Below are 17,178 nucleotides of genomic sequence, written 5' to 3'. Positions count from 1 at the left end.
GAAGAGATACAGTGAAGCACTACAAAGCCGTCCTGGGCCAGTGATGAAAGCTTCTTCCCCAGTCACTCCTGTGACTTCACAGCGGTATCCACTTGCAGCTATACCCGCCGAACCGCAGGAGTACCGGTCTACCATGAGAAAAGCGCACGTTTGGCGTACTCCAAACAATAGGCCACTCTGCTACCACTGCGGGTCGCCCGGCCACATCCTCCGTCACGGCCCCTACAGCAGAATGGACTTGCAGGAGTTTTCCCCTGACGCACCTCGACCGCGCTACGCAGAACGGCCGCGGGATATCGAGCGATATCTGTCCGATAACGTGCAGCCATCGACCTCGCAGCGACGCCAGTCCCTGTCGTCATCTCCAAGGCGGTTATCTTCACCAAGCCGCCCGTCATCTTCTGGCCAGTTCAGAGGCACGTTCCCACATCGGGAAAACTGAAGACGGCGTCCTCCCGGGGTAGGGTCGCCGCTATTGGACCAAGTCAGGAGCCTCTGTCTGACGTTCCGCGGCTACGATCCGACCGACCACAACGACAACGACGTGCTGTGACCGACTGGTGTCTGCCGAAATCCCAGTGACCCCTTGATCTGGACCGCAGATCCGCATCGCCGGCGGCCATGTGAGTACGCAGATTGGCGTCTGCATGTCACGAATACAGATCTGCGGTGCTACTTTCCCTGGTTGCTTTGCTGTGCTGCCCGAGTGCTGCAAAGACCTGATACTCGGTATGAATTTCCTTCGGGAGTACGGTGCCGTCATCAACCTTGAGGAGCTGGTCGTGGCATTTTCCACTCAATCTCTTGTTGACGGCGATACCGAACCACGCGGGGCTAAGTTACGCGTCTTTGACGACCACGTATTAATCCAGTCAACAGTTAGCATGTTTGTTACCGTAGATTGCGACAACATCACTGGAACTCGTTGCATTGCTGAAACCAACATGTCGCTGTTCCTTGGTCGGCAACTTTGTGTTTCTCTAGGAATTTTTGAACTCAATAATGGGCGAACTCAACTCTTGGTGACCAATTTTGGCTGTGAACCTCATTGCATTTTTCGAAAAACTCAGCGAATTCGCGGGACAGCACGCTTTGTCCGGAGCCCCGGCATCAGTGGAGGAACAGACCACTCCCATAAAAACTGACGTGAACCCGAGCCTCCCATCTAAGCAGAAACACTGCCTGGAAAGCGTTATCCAGCATTTCTGCCACTGCTTTGCCTCGACCTCCAAGGTCAGGCAGACGCCGCTCACAAAGCACCGAATTATAGTTGACGCCAACCAGCGGCCGTTATGTCAGCTCCAGGACGACGTGATACAGCCGTCGAGGAGCCCGTGGGCGTCTCCTGTTGTTCTAGTAGCAAATACAGATGGAACCCTACGGTTCTGTGTTGATTACAGAGGTTTAAGCAAAGTCACGAAAAGATGTTTCTCCCCTGCCGCGTACTGATGACTCCCAGGACCGGCTGCGCCGCGCCAAGTACTTCTTATCCCTAGATTTACGAAGCGGCTATAGGCGAATCAAGGTGGATAAACGCGACCGGGAAACCACCGCCTTTATTACACCGGACGGTCTGTACGAATTCCGGTTGCTCCCTTTCGGCCTGTGATCGGCTCCTGCTGCATTCCAAATGATGTTCCACGTCACACTCGTGGTATTACAGGACGTGCTACGTCCGCCGCTATGAACGAGGGTGGCGCTGGTGAACACACTCTAGGTTTGCGTACACCCAATGAAACATAAATACCCACGATAGCAGCAGATTGGACAAGCGTCGCCGTAGCTCAGCTGGTAAGAGCACCGGACGCGATATTCGGAGCTCGTGGGTTTGGTTCCCACCGGCGGCATGGTTGTTTTTTCTGCTGCTTTATTAGTAATTTTCTTTAAGCAATAGATTATTTATTTATTTAAAGTACACCCTGGAGCGCCGAAGCATTTTAGCAGGGGAGTGGGTGCAGCATAAAGTGACGAGTACGTGAATATATTAACCCCAAAACGGAGGGATGACAAAGGAGCAATGCATCAAGATCAGTAGAACAAAAAAAAAGACAAACAAGCAAGAAACAAAACATGCATGCATGCTCTTTAGGAGAAAGCGTACAGTCAATGGGGCTTAAAAGAACAGTGAAATTACAAATCACTGATTAGACTTAAAAATACATCTCGGGGAGCACCTACGACGTCAACCGGGAACTTATTCCATTCAGAAATACTACGGGGCAAAAATGAATACTTCATGTAGTTTGTTTTGCAGGTAATTTCACGTATTTTGAAACTGTGGTCTCTTCTATTTGAAACATAATGGGGTGGTATGAGGTATGTAAGCTTGTCAATGCCTGTCGAGTCGGTGTATATTGCATGTAGTAGTTTCAGGCGGTGCTTTTGGCGTCTTGTGTGTAGCGGGTCTAGTCCGACTTGCTTTATTTCTGTAACGCTTAAGTGTGCGGAGTACTGCCTTGATATGAATCTAGCAGCGCGGTCTTGTATGGCTTCTATTTTATCAATCAGGTACCGCTGTGGGGATCCCATAATGCGGATGCATATTGTAATTGCGGCATTACCAGCGACTTATATGCTGTAATTTTTAGAATCTGAGGGGCAGTCCTAAGGGTTAGTGTAAGTAGGCTAAGCATTTTCCCGGCCCTTTGGACAGTCGAGGTAATAAGGCTAGAAAAGGACAGATCTGCCATCAAAAGAACACCTAAATATTTAACCTCATTCACCTTTCTTAGCATCGAATCACCCAGTTCGTTGGTGGGATTACAAGTGAGTTTAGATTTAGTAAATGTTACCTGGTAACATTGGTCTGTATTCAGGCTAAGCTCCCAGTTTTGGCACCAGGACGCTATACTGTTTAGGTCATGCTGGAGTGCATCTATATCAGGTTGATTGGAAATGGCTCTGTACACAACGCAGTCGTCTGCAAATAGTCTCATTTGTGAGGAAATGTTTGAAGCGATATAATTGATGTAAATTAAAGAGAGTAGCGGTCCTAGCACAGAGACCTGCGGCACTCCCGAGGTGATTTGAGCAAAACTAGAATTCTTGCCACCAATAACTACGCTTTGCGTTCTGTCGTTCAGGTAGTCTCCAATAACCTTGATGGCTTTTGTATCTAAGTTAAGAGTTCTCATTTTGTGTATAAACAGATCATGTGATACGGAATCAAATGCTTTGCGATGATCAAGAAAGACTGCATCAGTACACATTCTTTTTGCGGAAGTATCTCCAAGCTCTTGAAATAGTTCAATTAACTGAGTGGTGCAGCTCACTCCTTTGCAGAAACCATGCTGATTTGAAAAGAAAAAATGGCTTCCTTCTAAGTGCCTAATTATATTGCTATAAAGAATGCGCTCAAAAACTTTACAACATATGAAACAAAGTGAAATTATCCTATAGTTAGTTACGGAGGATTTAGAACCGCTTTTAAACACTGATACTACATAGGCTTTTTTCCAATCTTTAGGGAGTATGCCACTTTCGAGGGTTTTGCAGAATATGATTTATAAGTATTGACATATAATGAAAGAACAGGTTCTGATTATCTTCGGAGAGATTCCAACTGGACCAATGGCTTTGGCTTCGTTCATAGAATTGAGACACTTCCTTATACCTTCCAGTGTAATCGTAATTGGAGACATTATGTTTGGCATACTGGAAGTAGTACTACGAAAAGTATTCCTTTTTTTCTTTTTTAGAAATACTGATTGGAAGTAATTGTTAAAACAGTTTGCTTTGGCGCTGCTTTCGGATATGTGGATTCCATTGTGAAGAATACTCAGAATACCCGTCCTTTAGTACGCTCTAACCAGCGTCAAGTTCAACACTATGGTCCTTCGTCAGAAGCGATTCAGCAGAGATAGCTCCAAAAAGCTTTTGTGTTTGTCTTAATAGATTCAGCTAGTCAGGAAAAGTACATATCTTTTGCTGTACTGATAGCTTCGATATATTCTGTATCTAGCTCTTGAAGAGTATTATTAGAGAGTAATCTAAGTATTATTGTCCCACTGATTAGCACTACACATTAAAAAAAATTAAACATTCCCCTATTCACCTTGGTTTCGGTGACTGTTGGCTCCCTTCATAAGTTCGTCAAAACGAATCCCACATTTCCTTAACCTTGTCTGCTAATTGCTTAACAAGGGTCCCGGTTCTGGCAGTCTTGATGCCATAGGTAACACAGGGGGGCTCTCGCACAGTTTCCGCCCTCGGCGTTAGATGACGTTCCACGTCACACTCGTGGTATTACAGGACGTGCTACCTCCGCCGCTATGGACGAGGGTGGCGCTGTTGAACACTCTCAAGGTTCGCGTACACCTAATAAAACATAAATGCCCGCGATAGCAGCAGATTGGACAGCCTTCGCCGTAGCTCAGTTCGTAAGAGCACCGGACGCGATATTCGGAGGTCGTGGGTTCAGATCCCACCGGCGGCATGGTTGTTTTTCTGCTGCTTTATTAGTAATTTTTTTAAGCGATAGATTAATATAAGTATTATTGTCCCACTGATTAGCACTACAAATTGTAAAAAATATTGAACATTCGCCAATGCATATATATATATATATATATATATATATATATATATATATATATATATATATATATATATATATATATATATATATATATATATATATATATATATATATATATATATATATATATATATATATATATATATATATGTAATACATAAGCAGACAAGGTAAAGGAAATGAGGGGCTCGTTTTGACATACCTCTGAAGGGAGCGAACAGTTCCGGAACCAAGGTGCTTAGGGGAGCGTGTAATTTTTTTTAATGTGTAGTGCTTATCAATGGGATAATACTTCGATTAGTCCATCGCTTAAAGAAAATGACATATAAAGCAGCGGAAAAAACAAGCATGCCGTCGATGGGATTCCAATCCACGACCTCCGAATATCGCGTCCGGTGCTCTACCAACTGAGCTACGGCGACGGCTGTCCATTCTGCTGCTTTCGTGTGTATTTATGTTTTGCGTGTAAGCGAACCATGAGAGTGTTCACCAGCGCCACCCGCGTCCATAGGTGCGAACGTAGCACGTCCTATAATACCGCGAGTGTTACGTGGAACGTCACCCAACGGCGAGGCGAAAACAGTGAGAGAGCCCTCCTATGCCAACAGTAACCGCAACCAAGGTGCACAGAGGAATGCTTCTATTTTTTATTTAGTTTCTAGTGCTGATCAATTGGAGAATAATAGTGCGATTAATCTGTCGCTTAAACCAGTGCGTATAAAGCAGCAAAAAAACAACCATGCCGCTGGTGGGATCCGAACCCACGATCTCCAAATATCGCGTCCACTTCCCTGCTGACGACGCTGGGAATCGTTACCGCGCCGACAATTTTACTTGGCTCATCGTCAGCACACGGGAGAGTACGCATGCTAATCGACTTAGGCGGAAGGTCGGTGCGCGATCATATTAGCTCGATCGTACCTCTAGGCGTGCAGCATGCGGCTAACCTCCGATAAATGCCAGGTGTTTGCATATAGAGGTATGGATATAGCATACTTTTGACACCTTTGCACAACATTTCAAAACTTGGCAGGTATCGTAGCCAAATTTGCATTAGTTTTTACTCACCACACATCTTGTAAACGCATTTGTGGATATCTGTGTTGCCGGGGCTAGCTGAGCGACTGTTTCATTTTCTTCATTGTTTTTTTTTGGGGGGGGGGGGGCGGAGGACGGAAGCCACGTCGTTCCTAATATTGACGAAAGAAAAGCACTCAAACTTGATGATAAAAAGAACAAAATGTTCAGGATAAAGAAGGCGTAGAGTAAAGACAGCAGTTCTAAGTTGTCTTTGCAGGGACATTAAGAGCGTCTTACATGACAGCATAGCGCTGACACTTTTGCACAACATTGCAAAACTTGGCACACATCGTAGCCAAAGTCGCATTAGTTTTTAACTCACTTATGCACTTATGCTTAAAAGAAAACTATGCGAGGCGCTCACTCCAGCGACATTAGCCACAATGGCCTATGCTAGTCTTCCGTGTGTCAGCGGACCCTGATATCTGATAATACGCTTCTGAACAAGCGCACCGCAAGCGCAGCAAAACAATTTACATCAAAGGAAACAGCTACAAGGGTTACATCATTCGTTGTAGTAGAAAATGCGAATGAAAAAAAAACTGTATTCAGGCATGACGGCTAAAAGAAATGAAAATATAAAAAATGCACGCAGCAATCCCAGGGGATGTCTACTCTCGGAATCTGCTAATCATCTGCGTTGCGACTCGAAAGGGGGTGCCTTTTCTGCAGCCGCGCCCTGCACCCAGTCATTCATCCAGTGTGGCATAATGAACGCTATGGAAAGGAAAATGTACCTTTAGTTTACGGTCAAAGTGTTATCTATGTGGATAAGAAAAACGTTATTCGTTCTTGTATGGACCTCAGGGCTCGCCTAAAGTAGGAAGGACTAAGATCGATTGGCAGGGCTTTGACGCCACAATGGACGTAACGTTGCTGAATCATGGCTGTTGCCAAAGGTGTGTTTGAGAAGGAGGTGAATGAAGATTCCAGTCAGCGGCCATCCACAGATGGATTGATTAGTGGTGGCCATTACTGTGTAAGCAGTACTAACATTACAATGCGAAAATGGAGTTTGTCTAACTTCGGAGAATGAAGTCTCCACCCTCCATAAACGTCATCCACCACCAAGTCCTCACCCGTTCACCATTCACATGACCTCCACCCACTAAAGGCCACGCAGCTGCGAAAGAAAAATCAACTGCGAAACCGAATTCAAGGACGCACTGAGAAAGCCACCTGCTGGCCTGAAGCCATTAATACCCACCTTTAACTTTTTTTCCCACGTTCTTAGCGAGGGGGCTGCCGCCCAGCTCTCTCCTCCACACTCGAATATCTCTACCCTTCGTAAACACCACCCACCCACTTGACCATATTCGTCCACTTTAAATTTCCATAAAAATTCTCCCCAAGCATAATTGGTAATCGGCCCTGTATTACAAATGGTTGTTTCCCTCTATTAATTTGTAGTACCAGCCTTTGCCAGTACATTTCCAATATTGGGCCAGTTACCTGTGCTGCTTGGGAGGTCACGTGTGTGAAACCCTGACTCAGAGTAAAGGTAAAAAGCATCAAAGTCAATATTGAAGAAAAGTCTAATTACTTTCATAGAATTCTCGCCCGAGATGTCTGTATTGTTCTTGTTACTTCATTTTAAGGTATGCAAGATGAAGGCAGAAAAGGACAGCTCTGACCACGGGACAATGTACGTCGCCGATCAGCAGAAGAAGTTCCTCGCCCTTTTTGACTCGCCCAGCACGTTTAAAGCCAAGGTATGCCGCATGTGGCCTGTTTCGGGATTTCAGAAGAGCCGCGAACATCTCGGTTTAATCATATGGAGCACACGGTAGCTAGCTTTGATAGATGAGCTTCACAAGCCCTGTGCACGTGAGCACGGTTTATGTGGCGGTAATGTACCGCGGTTCTCACTGGGTCCCCGCGCATTTTTAGGATTGAGGCAACGTTAAGACGTGACACTAATGACCGGGTCAGACAAATCCACAGATTATAGGCCATCGCAGAGTCAAGGACAAAATTCGCTAGGACACATGATCCTCGAACGAAGTCGATAGCTCTATCCTTAGCCGCAATATTGAGAGTGGTACACCCTTGTGTTGCAGCGTAATGCTCAAATCGCTGACAGACATGGCGCCTATGTGCATAAATGATTTTATAACGTCCTAGAGACTGCTTCTTCTGATAGCACGCTGCCTCAATTTCTTCTGTGCACAAGCCATCAGACGAGGCATCCTTAAGCTCTCAAGCAAATAATATAAGGCGTCAGCCACCGTGGTGGCTCAGTGGTTGTGGCGCTCGAAAGACGTGGGTTCGATCCCGGCCGTGGCGGTCAAATTATGAATGTCAGCGCAGAACCTCAGATGGCCGTAATTTCCGGAGCCCTTCATTACGGCGTCCCGCATAGCCGGAGTCGCTTTGAGGACCTTAAGCCCCTATAAACCTGAAGCATACAAGGCGTCGTCTTGAACATTATAAGCTGGGAAGAGAGCTGGCCTCTAGATTTGCAAGACGCATTCAGTATTATCCAGATGATTCTGGTCAAAACCTGCAGAGTCGGAATCTGAGGCTCTTAAGGGCTACCATATATCTATGTCAGTAATAATCGTTCTCATTCCCATCAGTCCGGCTGAACGTGGACGTCTTTTATCGGCCCTTAGAAGGACGATTTTCAATCTATACACAATGGAGTGCACCATCCTGAGACGGGGCAGCGAAATATTTGCACGATGTATTTAATAGCACAGCTGGAGGAGTGAGAGCTAGGGAATGAGCTTTAGGTTCGTAGAAGGCTCTTTCTTCCTTACCTATAGACCCATTGCTCTTATTAAGTCAGTATGGTCGAAGTCGCACCACTCCGCTACTCCAGGCGAGCTTTCAGAAAGGCATGAATGAACACAAATTTTAGACCTGCAGCGGGAAGACTTAAAGAGAATCTCCTACTTTCAACTCCCGCTAAAACACTTTTAAGCACATCATAGGACTCGTAGCACTGCAACTAACACACTGCCCAAAACAGAGCCAAAGGGGCGACAGGACGAAAAAAAAATTCAATCATGCTTCTCGACTCGAATTACATGAAGCTAAGAGGTCTTCTAGGAAACAGCAGATATTTTCGTCTGTCGGTGTTCTATTGGCGCGCTTTGTTTTTGAGAAGTTTGCTTCGTAGGAAATAAACGAAGTAAATTCATATAATTTGCCGCAGTGAAATGGTTAAGGCGCCGTTAACCACGGTTTCGTGAGTTTGAATTGGAAGATTTAGCAAGAAAGGTTCCTGCGAATAGAAATGTGCTTTCCTTGGTCATAGAACTGATTGTCGCCCTGAGGCCTGCTCTACGGCCATCTTTATTTTATTCATTTATTTTGGACATACTGCCAACCCCAGAGGATTTTTTACAGGAGTGCGTGAATTAGCACTGAAATACATTTAGAATTCTATTCCAGGCTGCTGTTTAGAGCCAGAACAGAGTAGCTTAACATATGAATACGCAAACGTGGAAAATAGAATCGAAAGGTGACATCGATTTGGGAGAATTTTAAGTTATTTGTGTGCATCTGCAGTGTCTGGCGAGTGCATTTAGGGTGCATTTTATTTGTATTTACGGAGTTCGAAAACTACAACCGGCATTAGTAAGGAGGCGGTAGCGCTGTGAGATTAGATGTCGAGTGCATTGTGTAACGGCGCAAGAAAACGACACACACGAGAAGAAACAGACAGGACAACGTTCGGCTTCTTCTCGCCAGAGTCTTCGTTTTTAGAGAGAGAGCGCCACTTCACTAGCAAAGCACGAGGTATGTGTGAAGCCTTAACCTTTGACCTTTGACGCGGAATTTGCGCAGCTGCTCCGTCAACGCATGGAATCGGCACCCCCCATCTCCTCACCGCTATAGATAGCGATATCGGCTGATTCTAAAATCTTGCATGCGGTTGCCTCAAGTGCTTTGTCCTACCAAGATTAACTACATTAAACCCAACAATTTCTGTTTTGTATTGCGCTTGCACACTGCATTCTAAAGCGAGTCGTCAGCTTATCGGCTCCCTGTGGGGAGAAATGGGGGGCGATATCGGCCTATCAGAACAATAAAGAAAGATGGCCGGGTGCTACGTGCTGTCTAAACTGTCAACGTACTGCAATAACCCGTAGTGAAATATGAAAACCACCAATTCGATCCGATGCGTGTCCAACAGGTTAGCATGCGAGATTTTAGTTAGGAGTAAAGTATACGGGAAAACAATGAGTGTTATCAGTGCCTATCTGACGCAGTGCGAAAAGTGCAAAGTGTGCCGCTTCGCTGTACAATTCCCGGCAAATGCACCTCCGTACTTCGCATTTGAGTCTTGTAACTGCTTACTAGTTCCATAATTTTCTCCGCATTGCAGACTAAACACATACTTGTACACACATACTGAGTACATACTGACCATACTCGGCACATACTTGAACAACCAAATGGTATTGTCTCGTAGTGATGACGGCAGTCGAAGCAGCGATGAAGGCGGACAAAAGGTCTTCTAAAAAGAAAACTGTTTATTGCGCTGACTTGCACCCAAAATGGACTGAATCACTCAACGGCGGCGGAGAGACAAGCGTGCTCGGCGGTCGTCGAATAGAATGCCCGCCGCTGTCGGCCGTGCTCAATTTAAAGCTGATAGCGAACTTTCGAGATAAAGCGTGCAAAGTGACTAGAACATTCCGGAACAACGTAGAATCAGTTCCGCCTGGCTGCGATCAATCGGGATAAATATAGTCGCGCCTTGCGTCGCAAAGAAAGCGAAAAGGTGGTGTGGCGCCAGATTTGAAAAACGAAAAAACACTGCAAATATTCGCGGCATTACTCCCCTATCAAAGAAGAATCTACCCGATGCATTAAAACAAATAATACGACTAGTGAGAGAAAAAAAAACGGATCTTGCGAAAATAGAGCATGGAAATGCAGCGGCCTTTAGCGCGCATAATACGGCTTCAGACGGACTACATGGCCAACTTCTGATCCTACGCCGCGTCGCTGGGATGCAGTAATTGTGTCAGGGATGACTTCATGATCCAGTTCACCTAGACGACGAAGAACTTTGTACATGCCGAAATAGCGGCGCAAAAGCTTTTCACTCAATCCACGGCGGCGAATGGGCATCCACACCCAGACTTTGTCTCCTGGCTTGTATTCCGCGTTGCGTCTTCGTAGGTTGTAGCGTCTATCGTCGGACCGCTGCTGATCTTTGATCCGTAATCGGGCAAGCCTTCGAGCTTCTTCTGCACGTTGCAGTTAGGCGGCAACGTCGACGTTCCCTTCTCTAACGTCGGGCAGCACGGCGTCTAGCGTGGTCGTGGCCTTCCCGCCATGGACGAGTCTAAAAGGCGTCATCTGGGTGCTCTCCTGTACTGCGGTGCTGTAGGCGAACACGACGTAAGGCAGGATGACATCCCAGGTTTTGTGTTCGGCATCGACATACATGGCGAGCATATCGGCGATGGTTTTGTTCAGGCGCTCGGTCAGTCCGTTTGTCTGCGGATGGTATGCAGTTGACCTCCGGTGGCTGGTTTGGCTGGAGCGTAGGATGGCTTGCGTTAGTTCCGCCGTGAATGCTGTTCCTCTGTCCGTGATGAGCACATCGGGGGCGCCGTGTCGAAGAAGAATGCACTACACGAAAAATTTGGCGAGTTCTGCTGCTGTTTCGTTCGGTAGGGCTTTCGCTTCGGCGTAGCGGGTCAGGTAGTCGGTCGCTATTATGATCCACCTATTTCCAAATGTTGACGTTGGAAAAGGGCCAAGCAAGTCCCTGCCGATCTGCTGAAAGGGCCTTGAGGGAGGTTCAATGGGGTACAGAAATCCTGCTGATCGTGTGGGAGGAGTCTTTCGTCGCTGACAATCTCGGCAGGTTTTCACATAGTGTGCGACATCAGCAGACAGTCGGGGCCAGTAATAATTGTCTTGAATGCGGCGGAGGGTGCGAGTAAACCCGACATGTCCAGCTGTCGGCTCGTCGTGTGAAGTCTGTAGAACTTCTTCGCGGAGACAAGTAGGTACAACAAGGAGGTAGGCTGTTTTGCTCGCTGTAAAGTTCTTCTTCACAAGGACCTTATTCTGCAAACAGAAGGAAGACAGTCCTCGCTTGAATGAAGCGGGGGGTGAAGAAACCTTGCCTTCCAGGTACTCGATGACGCCTTTTAGGTCGGGGTCCGAGCATTGCTGTTGAGCAAGAGAGCTGGGGCTGATGGGTTCCAAGAAGGCGTCCTTATCGTCGTCCGGTGGCGGTGCATCTACAGGGACTCGTGAGAGGCAATCTGTGTCAGAGTGCTTGCGTCCGGACTTGTAAACGACGGTGACGTCAAACTCCTGGAGACGCTGACTCCATCGAGCAAGTCGGCCAGAGGGGTCCTTCAAATTGGCAAGCCAGCAGAGCGCGTGGTGGTCGCTGACCACCTTGAACGGTCGTCCGTAAAGGTAGGGGCGGAATTTCGACGTAGCCCAGATGATGGCAAGGCACTCCTTCTCAGTTGTCGAATAGTTAGCCTCGGCCTTGGAAAGGGAACGGCTAGCGTATGCGATGACTTTCTCCAGCCTGTCACTTCTTTGAACCAGGACGGCGTTTTCGTCGAAATGCGCAAGGATCGGTGGAGACTCTAAACGACGCTGAAGTTCCTTGAGGGCTTCTGCTTGCGGCGCTTCCCATTTAAACGGCACGTCTGCATTCGTCAGTTGGGTCAGGGGCTCGGCGATGCGCGAAAAGTTTTTCACAAATCGTCGGTAAAATGCGCACAGTCCGATAAATCTGCGCACTGCTTTCTTCTCGGTCGGCGGTGGAAACTGTTCAATAGCAGCTGTTTTCTGCGGGTCTGGTCGTACTCCTTCCTTGCTAACCATGTGGCCTAGAAACAGCAGGTCTTCGTAGGCAAAGTGGCATTTCTATGCTCTCAAGGTTAGGCCAGAGGACTTGATTGCGTCTAGTACTGTTCGAAGTCTTTTGACGTGCTCTTCAAAGTTCGAGGCGAAGACAATGACGTCATCTAAATATACCAGACAAATTTGCCACTTCAGGCCTGCCAGCACTCTATCCATTACTCGCTGAAACGTCGCTGGTGCGGAACAGAGACCAAATGGCATCACCAAGCCCATCCGGAGTGATGAATGCTTTCTTCTCGCGATCTCTTTCATCGACCTCAATTTGCCAGTAGCCGCTCTTGAGATCCATCGATGAGAAATATTTGACCTTGCAGAGGCGGTCCAGTGTGTCGTCGATGCGAGGGAGGGGGTAGACGTCCTTTTTTGTTATGTTGTTCAAGCGGCGGTAATCCACGCAGAATCGAAGTGCGCCGTCTTTTTTCCTCACTAGAACAACCGGTGCCACCAATGGGCTGTTTGAAGGCTAGATGACGTCGTCGCGAAGCATTTCTTCGACTTGGTCCCGGATGGCTTGTCGTTATCGCGGTGACACACGGTGGGGGCTTTGACGGAGAGGTCGGACGTGTTGGTCCGTTATAATGATAGTGGAGTAATGGCAGTAATTGGCGTAGCTCCTCTCGGACAATTTCGTGGATAACTTCCCGCAAGCTGTCGCTGGTGGTGGCCATCGTGTCCGAACGGATTGCATAGGCAGACGAAGGGCGATTTTACTGCCGAGCTCGGACGTCGATGGTCTTCTCAATCGTGCAGGCTTCTTGCATTACTTCCTAGACTGTTTTTGGCGGATTGGCGGACGAGGCTGCCAAGGAGTTGTTCTTTTAGGACGCGCAATGAAAACTGAGCTTCCTTCTGCTCGGTCATCTCGGGGTCGGCGCGGGGAAATAGGCGCTTCATCTCCTCGACGTAACCGCGGACTGGCTCCTTCGGAAACTGGATCCTGGAATCGAGGAGTCGTTCGGCTCTTTCTTTCCTCACGACACTGGTGAATACCTTCAATAGTTCTCTCTTGAATAGCTCCCATGTCGTAAGGGACGACTCGTAGTATGATCGGTGTCGACATCTTCGGCGAGATTGCGGTGCTCGTAGCAGCGTCTTTTCGCTCTCTGGTGCGGTCCGGCACTTTCCCGAACTCAGGCGCTTCTCCCTGGAGACGTCGGCTGGCTCGTTGAGCTGCTGGCTCGTCTTCGGGTGCGAAGCGCTGAGGGCTGGCTTCACGGCTTGAAGGGGGCGTCCGGACCATGCAAGGCTACCCAGCACCTTCACCAGATGTCACGTAGTGATGACGGCAGTCGAAGGAGCGATGAAGACGGACAAAAGGTCTTCTGAAAATAAAACTGTTTATTGGGCTGACTTGCACCCAAAATAGACTAAATCACTCTGCGGCGACGAAGCGATAAGCGTGCCCGGCGGTCGTCGAATAGAATGCCCGTCGGTGTCGGCCGTGCTCAATTTAAAGCTGATAGCGAACTTTCGAGATAAAGCTTGCAAAGTTACTAGAACATTTCGGAACAACGTACAATCAGTTCCGCCTGGCTGCGATCAATCGGGATATAGTCGCGCCTTGCGTCGCAAAGAAAGCGGAAAGGTGGTGTGGTGCCAGATTTGAAAAACGAACACTGCAAATATTCGCGGCAATTACCCGTAGTGAAAAATTAAAACCACCAATTTGATCCTGATGCGTGTCCAACAGGTTAGCATGCGAGATTTTCGTTAGGAGTAAAGTATACGGGAAAACAATGAGTGTTATCAGTGCCTATCTGACGCAGTGCGAAAAGTGCAAAGTGTGCCGCATGGCTGTAAAATGCCTGGCAAATGCACCTCCGTACTTCGCATTTGAGTCTTGTAACTGCTTACTAGTTCCATAATTTTCTTCGCATTGCAGACTAAACACATACTTGTACACACATACTAAATACATACTGAACATACTGGGCACATACTTGAACAACCAAATGATATTGTAGAATCATGAAATTGGAAATTGTTTTTTTTTGGGGGGGGGGGGGAGGGGAACGAAATGGCGCAGTATCTGTCTCGTATGTCGGCGGACACCTGAACCGAGCCGTAAAGGAAGGAATAAAAGAGGGAATGAAAGAAGAAAGGAAGAAAGAGGGGCCGTAGTGGAGGGCTCTGGAATAATTTCGACCAGCTGGGGATATTTGACATGCACTGACATCGCACAGCACACGGACGCCTTAGCGTTTTGGCTGCATAAAAACGCAGCCACCGCGGTCGGGTTCGAACCCGGGTACTCCGGATCACTGGTGAATACCTTCAATAGTTCTCTCTTGAATAGCTCCCATGTCGTAAGGGACGACTCGTAGTATGATCGGTGTCGACATCTTCGGCGAGATTGCGGTGCTCGTAGCAGCGTCTTTTCGCTCTCTGGTGCGGTCCGGCACTTTCCCGAACTCAGGCGCTTCTCCCTGGAGACGTCGGCTGGCTCGTTGAGCTGCTGGCTCGTCTTCGGGTGCGAAGCGCTGAGGGCTGGCTTCACGGCTTGAAGGGGGCGTCCGGACCATGCAAGGCTACCCAGCACCTTCACCAGATGTCACGTAGTGATGACGGCAGTCGAAGGAGCGATGAAGACGGACAAAAGGTCTTCTGAAAATAAAACTGTTTATTGGGCTGACTTGCACCCAAAATAGACTAAATCACTCTGCGGCGACGAAGCGATAAGCGTGCCCGGCGGTCGTCGAATAGAATGCCCGTCGGTGTCGGCCGTGCTCAATTTAAAGCTGATAGCGAACTTTCGAGATAAAGCTTGCAAAGTTACTAGAACATTTCGGAACAACGTACAATCAGTTCCGCCTGGCTGCGATCAATCGGGATATAGTCGCGCCTTGCGTCGCAAAGAAAGCGGAAAGGTGGTGTGGTGCCAGATTTGAAAAACGAACACTGCAAATATTCGCGGCAATTACCCGTAGTGAAAAATTAAAACCACCAATTTGATCCTGATGCGTGTCCAACAGGTTAGCATGCGAGATTTTCGTTAGGAGTAAAGTATACGGGAAAACAATGAGTGTTATCAGTGCCTATCTGACGCAGTGCGAAAAGTGCAAAGTGTGCCGCATGGCTGTAAAATGCCTGGCAAATGCACCTCCGTACTTCGCATTTGAGTCTTGTAACTGCTTACTAGTTCCATAATTTTCTTCGCATTGCAGACTAAACACATACTTGTACACACATACTAAATACATACTGAACATACTGGGCACATACTTGAACAACCAAATGATATTGTAGAATCATGAAATTGGAAATTGTTTTTTTTTGGGGGGGGGGGGGGAGGGGAACGAAATGGCGCAGTATCTGTCTCGTATGTCGGCGGACACCTGAACCGAGCCGTAAAGGAAGGAATAAAAGAGGGAATGAAAGAAGAAAGGAAGAAAGAGGGGCCGTAGTGGAGGGCTCTGGAATAATTTCGACCAGCTGGGGATATTTGACATGCACTGACATCGCACAGCACACGGACGCCTTAGCGTTTTGGCTGCATAAAAACGCAGCCACCGCGGTCGGGTTCGAACCCGGGTACTCCGGATCAGTAGCCGAGCGTCCTAACCACTGAGCCACCGCGGCGCGTAGTGAGAGTGAACACCGAACAGAAAAGCAGAAACGAAGGCAACAAATGATACCCTTTGGTTTGAGTGCGCAGCAGAAGCGTGAAGACCGAACAGCAAAAGCTACAGATTTAAAAGTTTAACACGGCGGTGGAAACGAAAGGCGACCATTTGTAGTCTTCTTTTCTGCTGTCGCGTTTAAATTTTGTTTTTGTGCATTGCGGTTCATTGTGTTTCTTTATATTTCACATTAACCTTTGTACTACGCCCTGTTCCTGTCAAAAACTAATAATTATATAAACGTTTAAAGTTAACTGTTAACAATGCGTAGAACATATAACAGGAGTCTCTTCCAAGTGACACGCAGAATACCAAGAGAAGGCCACCGTAGTCGACAGCAGTGGTCTTAGTTTGTATGGAAAGGGCTCAAAATTTTTTGAATAAGGCGGCCGTTCTTACTCTGTGAGGGTCAAATACACCAACTGTGACTCTCTGTGGCCAAGCCATTTTTCTGCCATCAAAAATCTAATTATTCAATCTAATCATTCATTCAAAGGGACCACTTTATCATTCATTATGTCAAAGTCATCTCTGTTCTTGCAACGGATCACGGGGTATCATATACAAAACGCATCTATCACCATTGCTGGCACTACAAAAACGTGCCTTAACAACCATAGGATTACCTACTTCTTAAAGTTCTAACATTTTTTACGCAATGCAAATTATGTCGTTCTCTACTATACGCGACTGCAAAATAGCTTTTATGGTTTATAATATTATCAATACCAAATAGCCCTTAGTAGATTCAGTATTCCCGTCGAAAACACTAGACAAGCCAGTAATGGCAATTTTAATCCTCCTATCTGTTATAATGTAATTGGAGAAAGATGAATAAAATTTACAGGAGCTAACATTTGACACTCGTTGCCAATTGGAATAAAGCAAGCTAGGAATTTTTAAACTGATATGCAAGAGACATTTTCTGGGTATCGAAGCAAGGCTACAAAATCAGTTTTTCTTCAATGTGTTTGTGACTGCTAACCTACATATTATTTTGTATTGGACCACTGATTAGCCTCATTGGCTATCAGTCCAAATATCTGTGTATAAATTTAGTTCGTGTAATGCAATGAAACGAAA

General features: G+C 47.0%; 1 protein-coding gene across 1 annotated transcript in view; it reads left to right on the top strand.

Annotated features, from left to right (window-relative positions):
* The window catches only part of LOC144134953 (uncharacterized), a 120,296-nt gene that overhangs the window by 102,643 nt on the left and 475 nt on the right, over positions 1-17,178 (top strand). Inside the window, exon 18 of the mRNA XM_077667740.1 lies at positions 7,216-7,329. Within this exon, the coding sequence (XP_077523866.1) occupies positions 7,216-7,329 (114 nt within the window). The remainder of the gene's footprint in view (positions 1-7,215; positions 7,330-17,178) is intronic.

Source organism: Amblyomma americanum, chromosome 5, assembly GCF_052857255.1.
Source record: "Amblyomma americanum isolate KBUSLIRL-KWMA chromosome 5, ASM5285725v1, whole genome shotgun sequence".
Lineage (NCBI taxonomy): Eukaryota > Metazoa > Arthropoda > Arachnida > Ixodida > Ixodidae > Amblyomma > Amblyomma americanum.
Note: the sequence above shows the minus strand (reverse complement) of the source record. Positions and strands in the feature narration are given on the sequence as shown.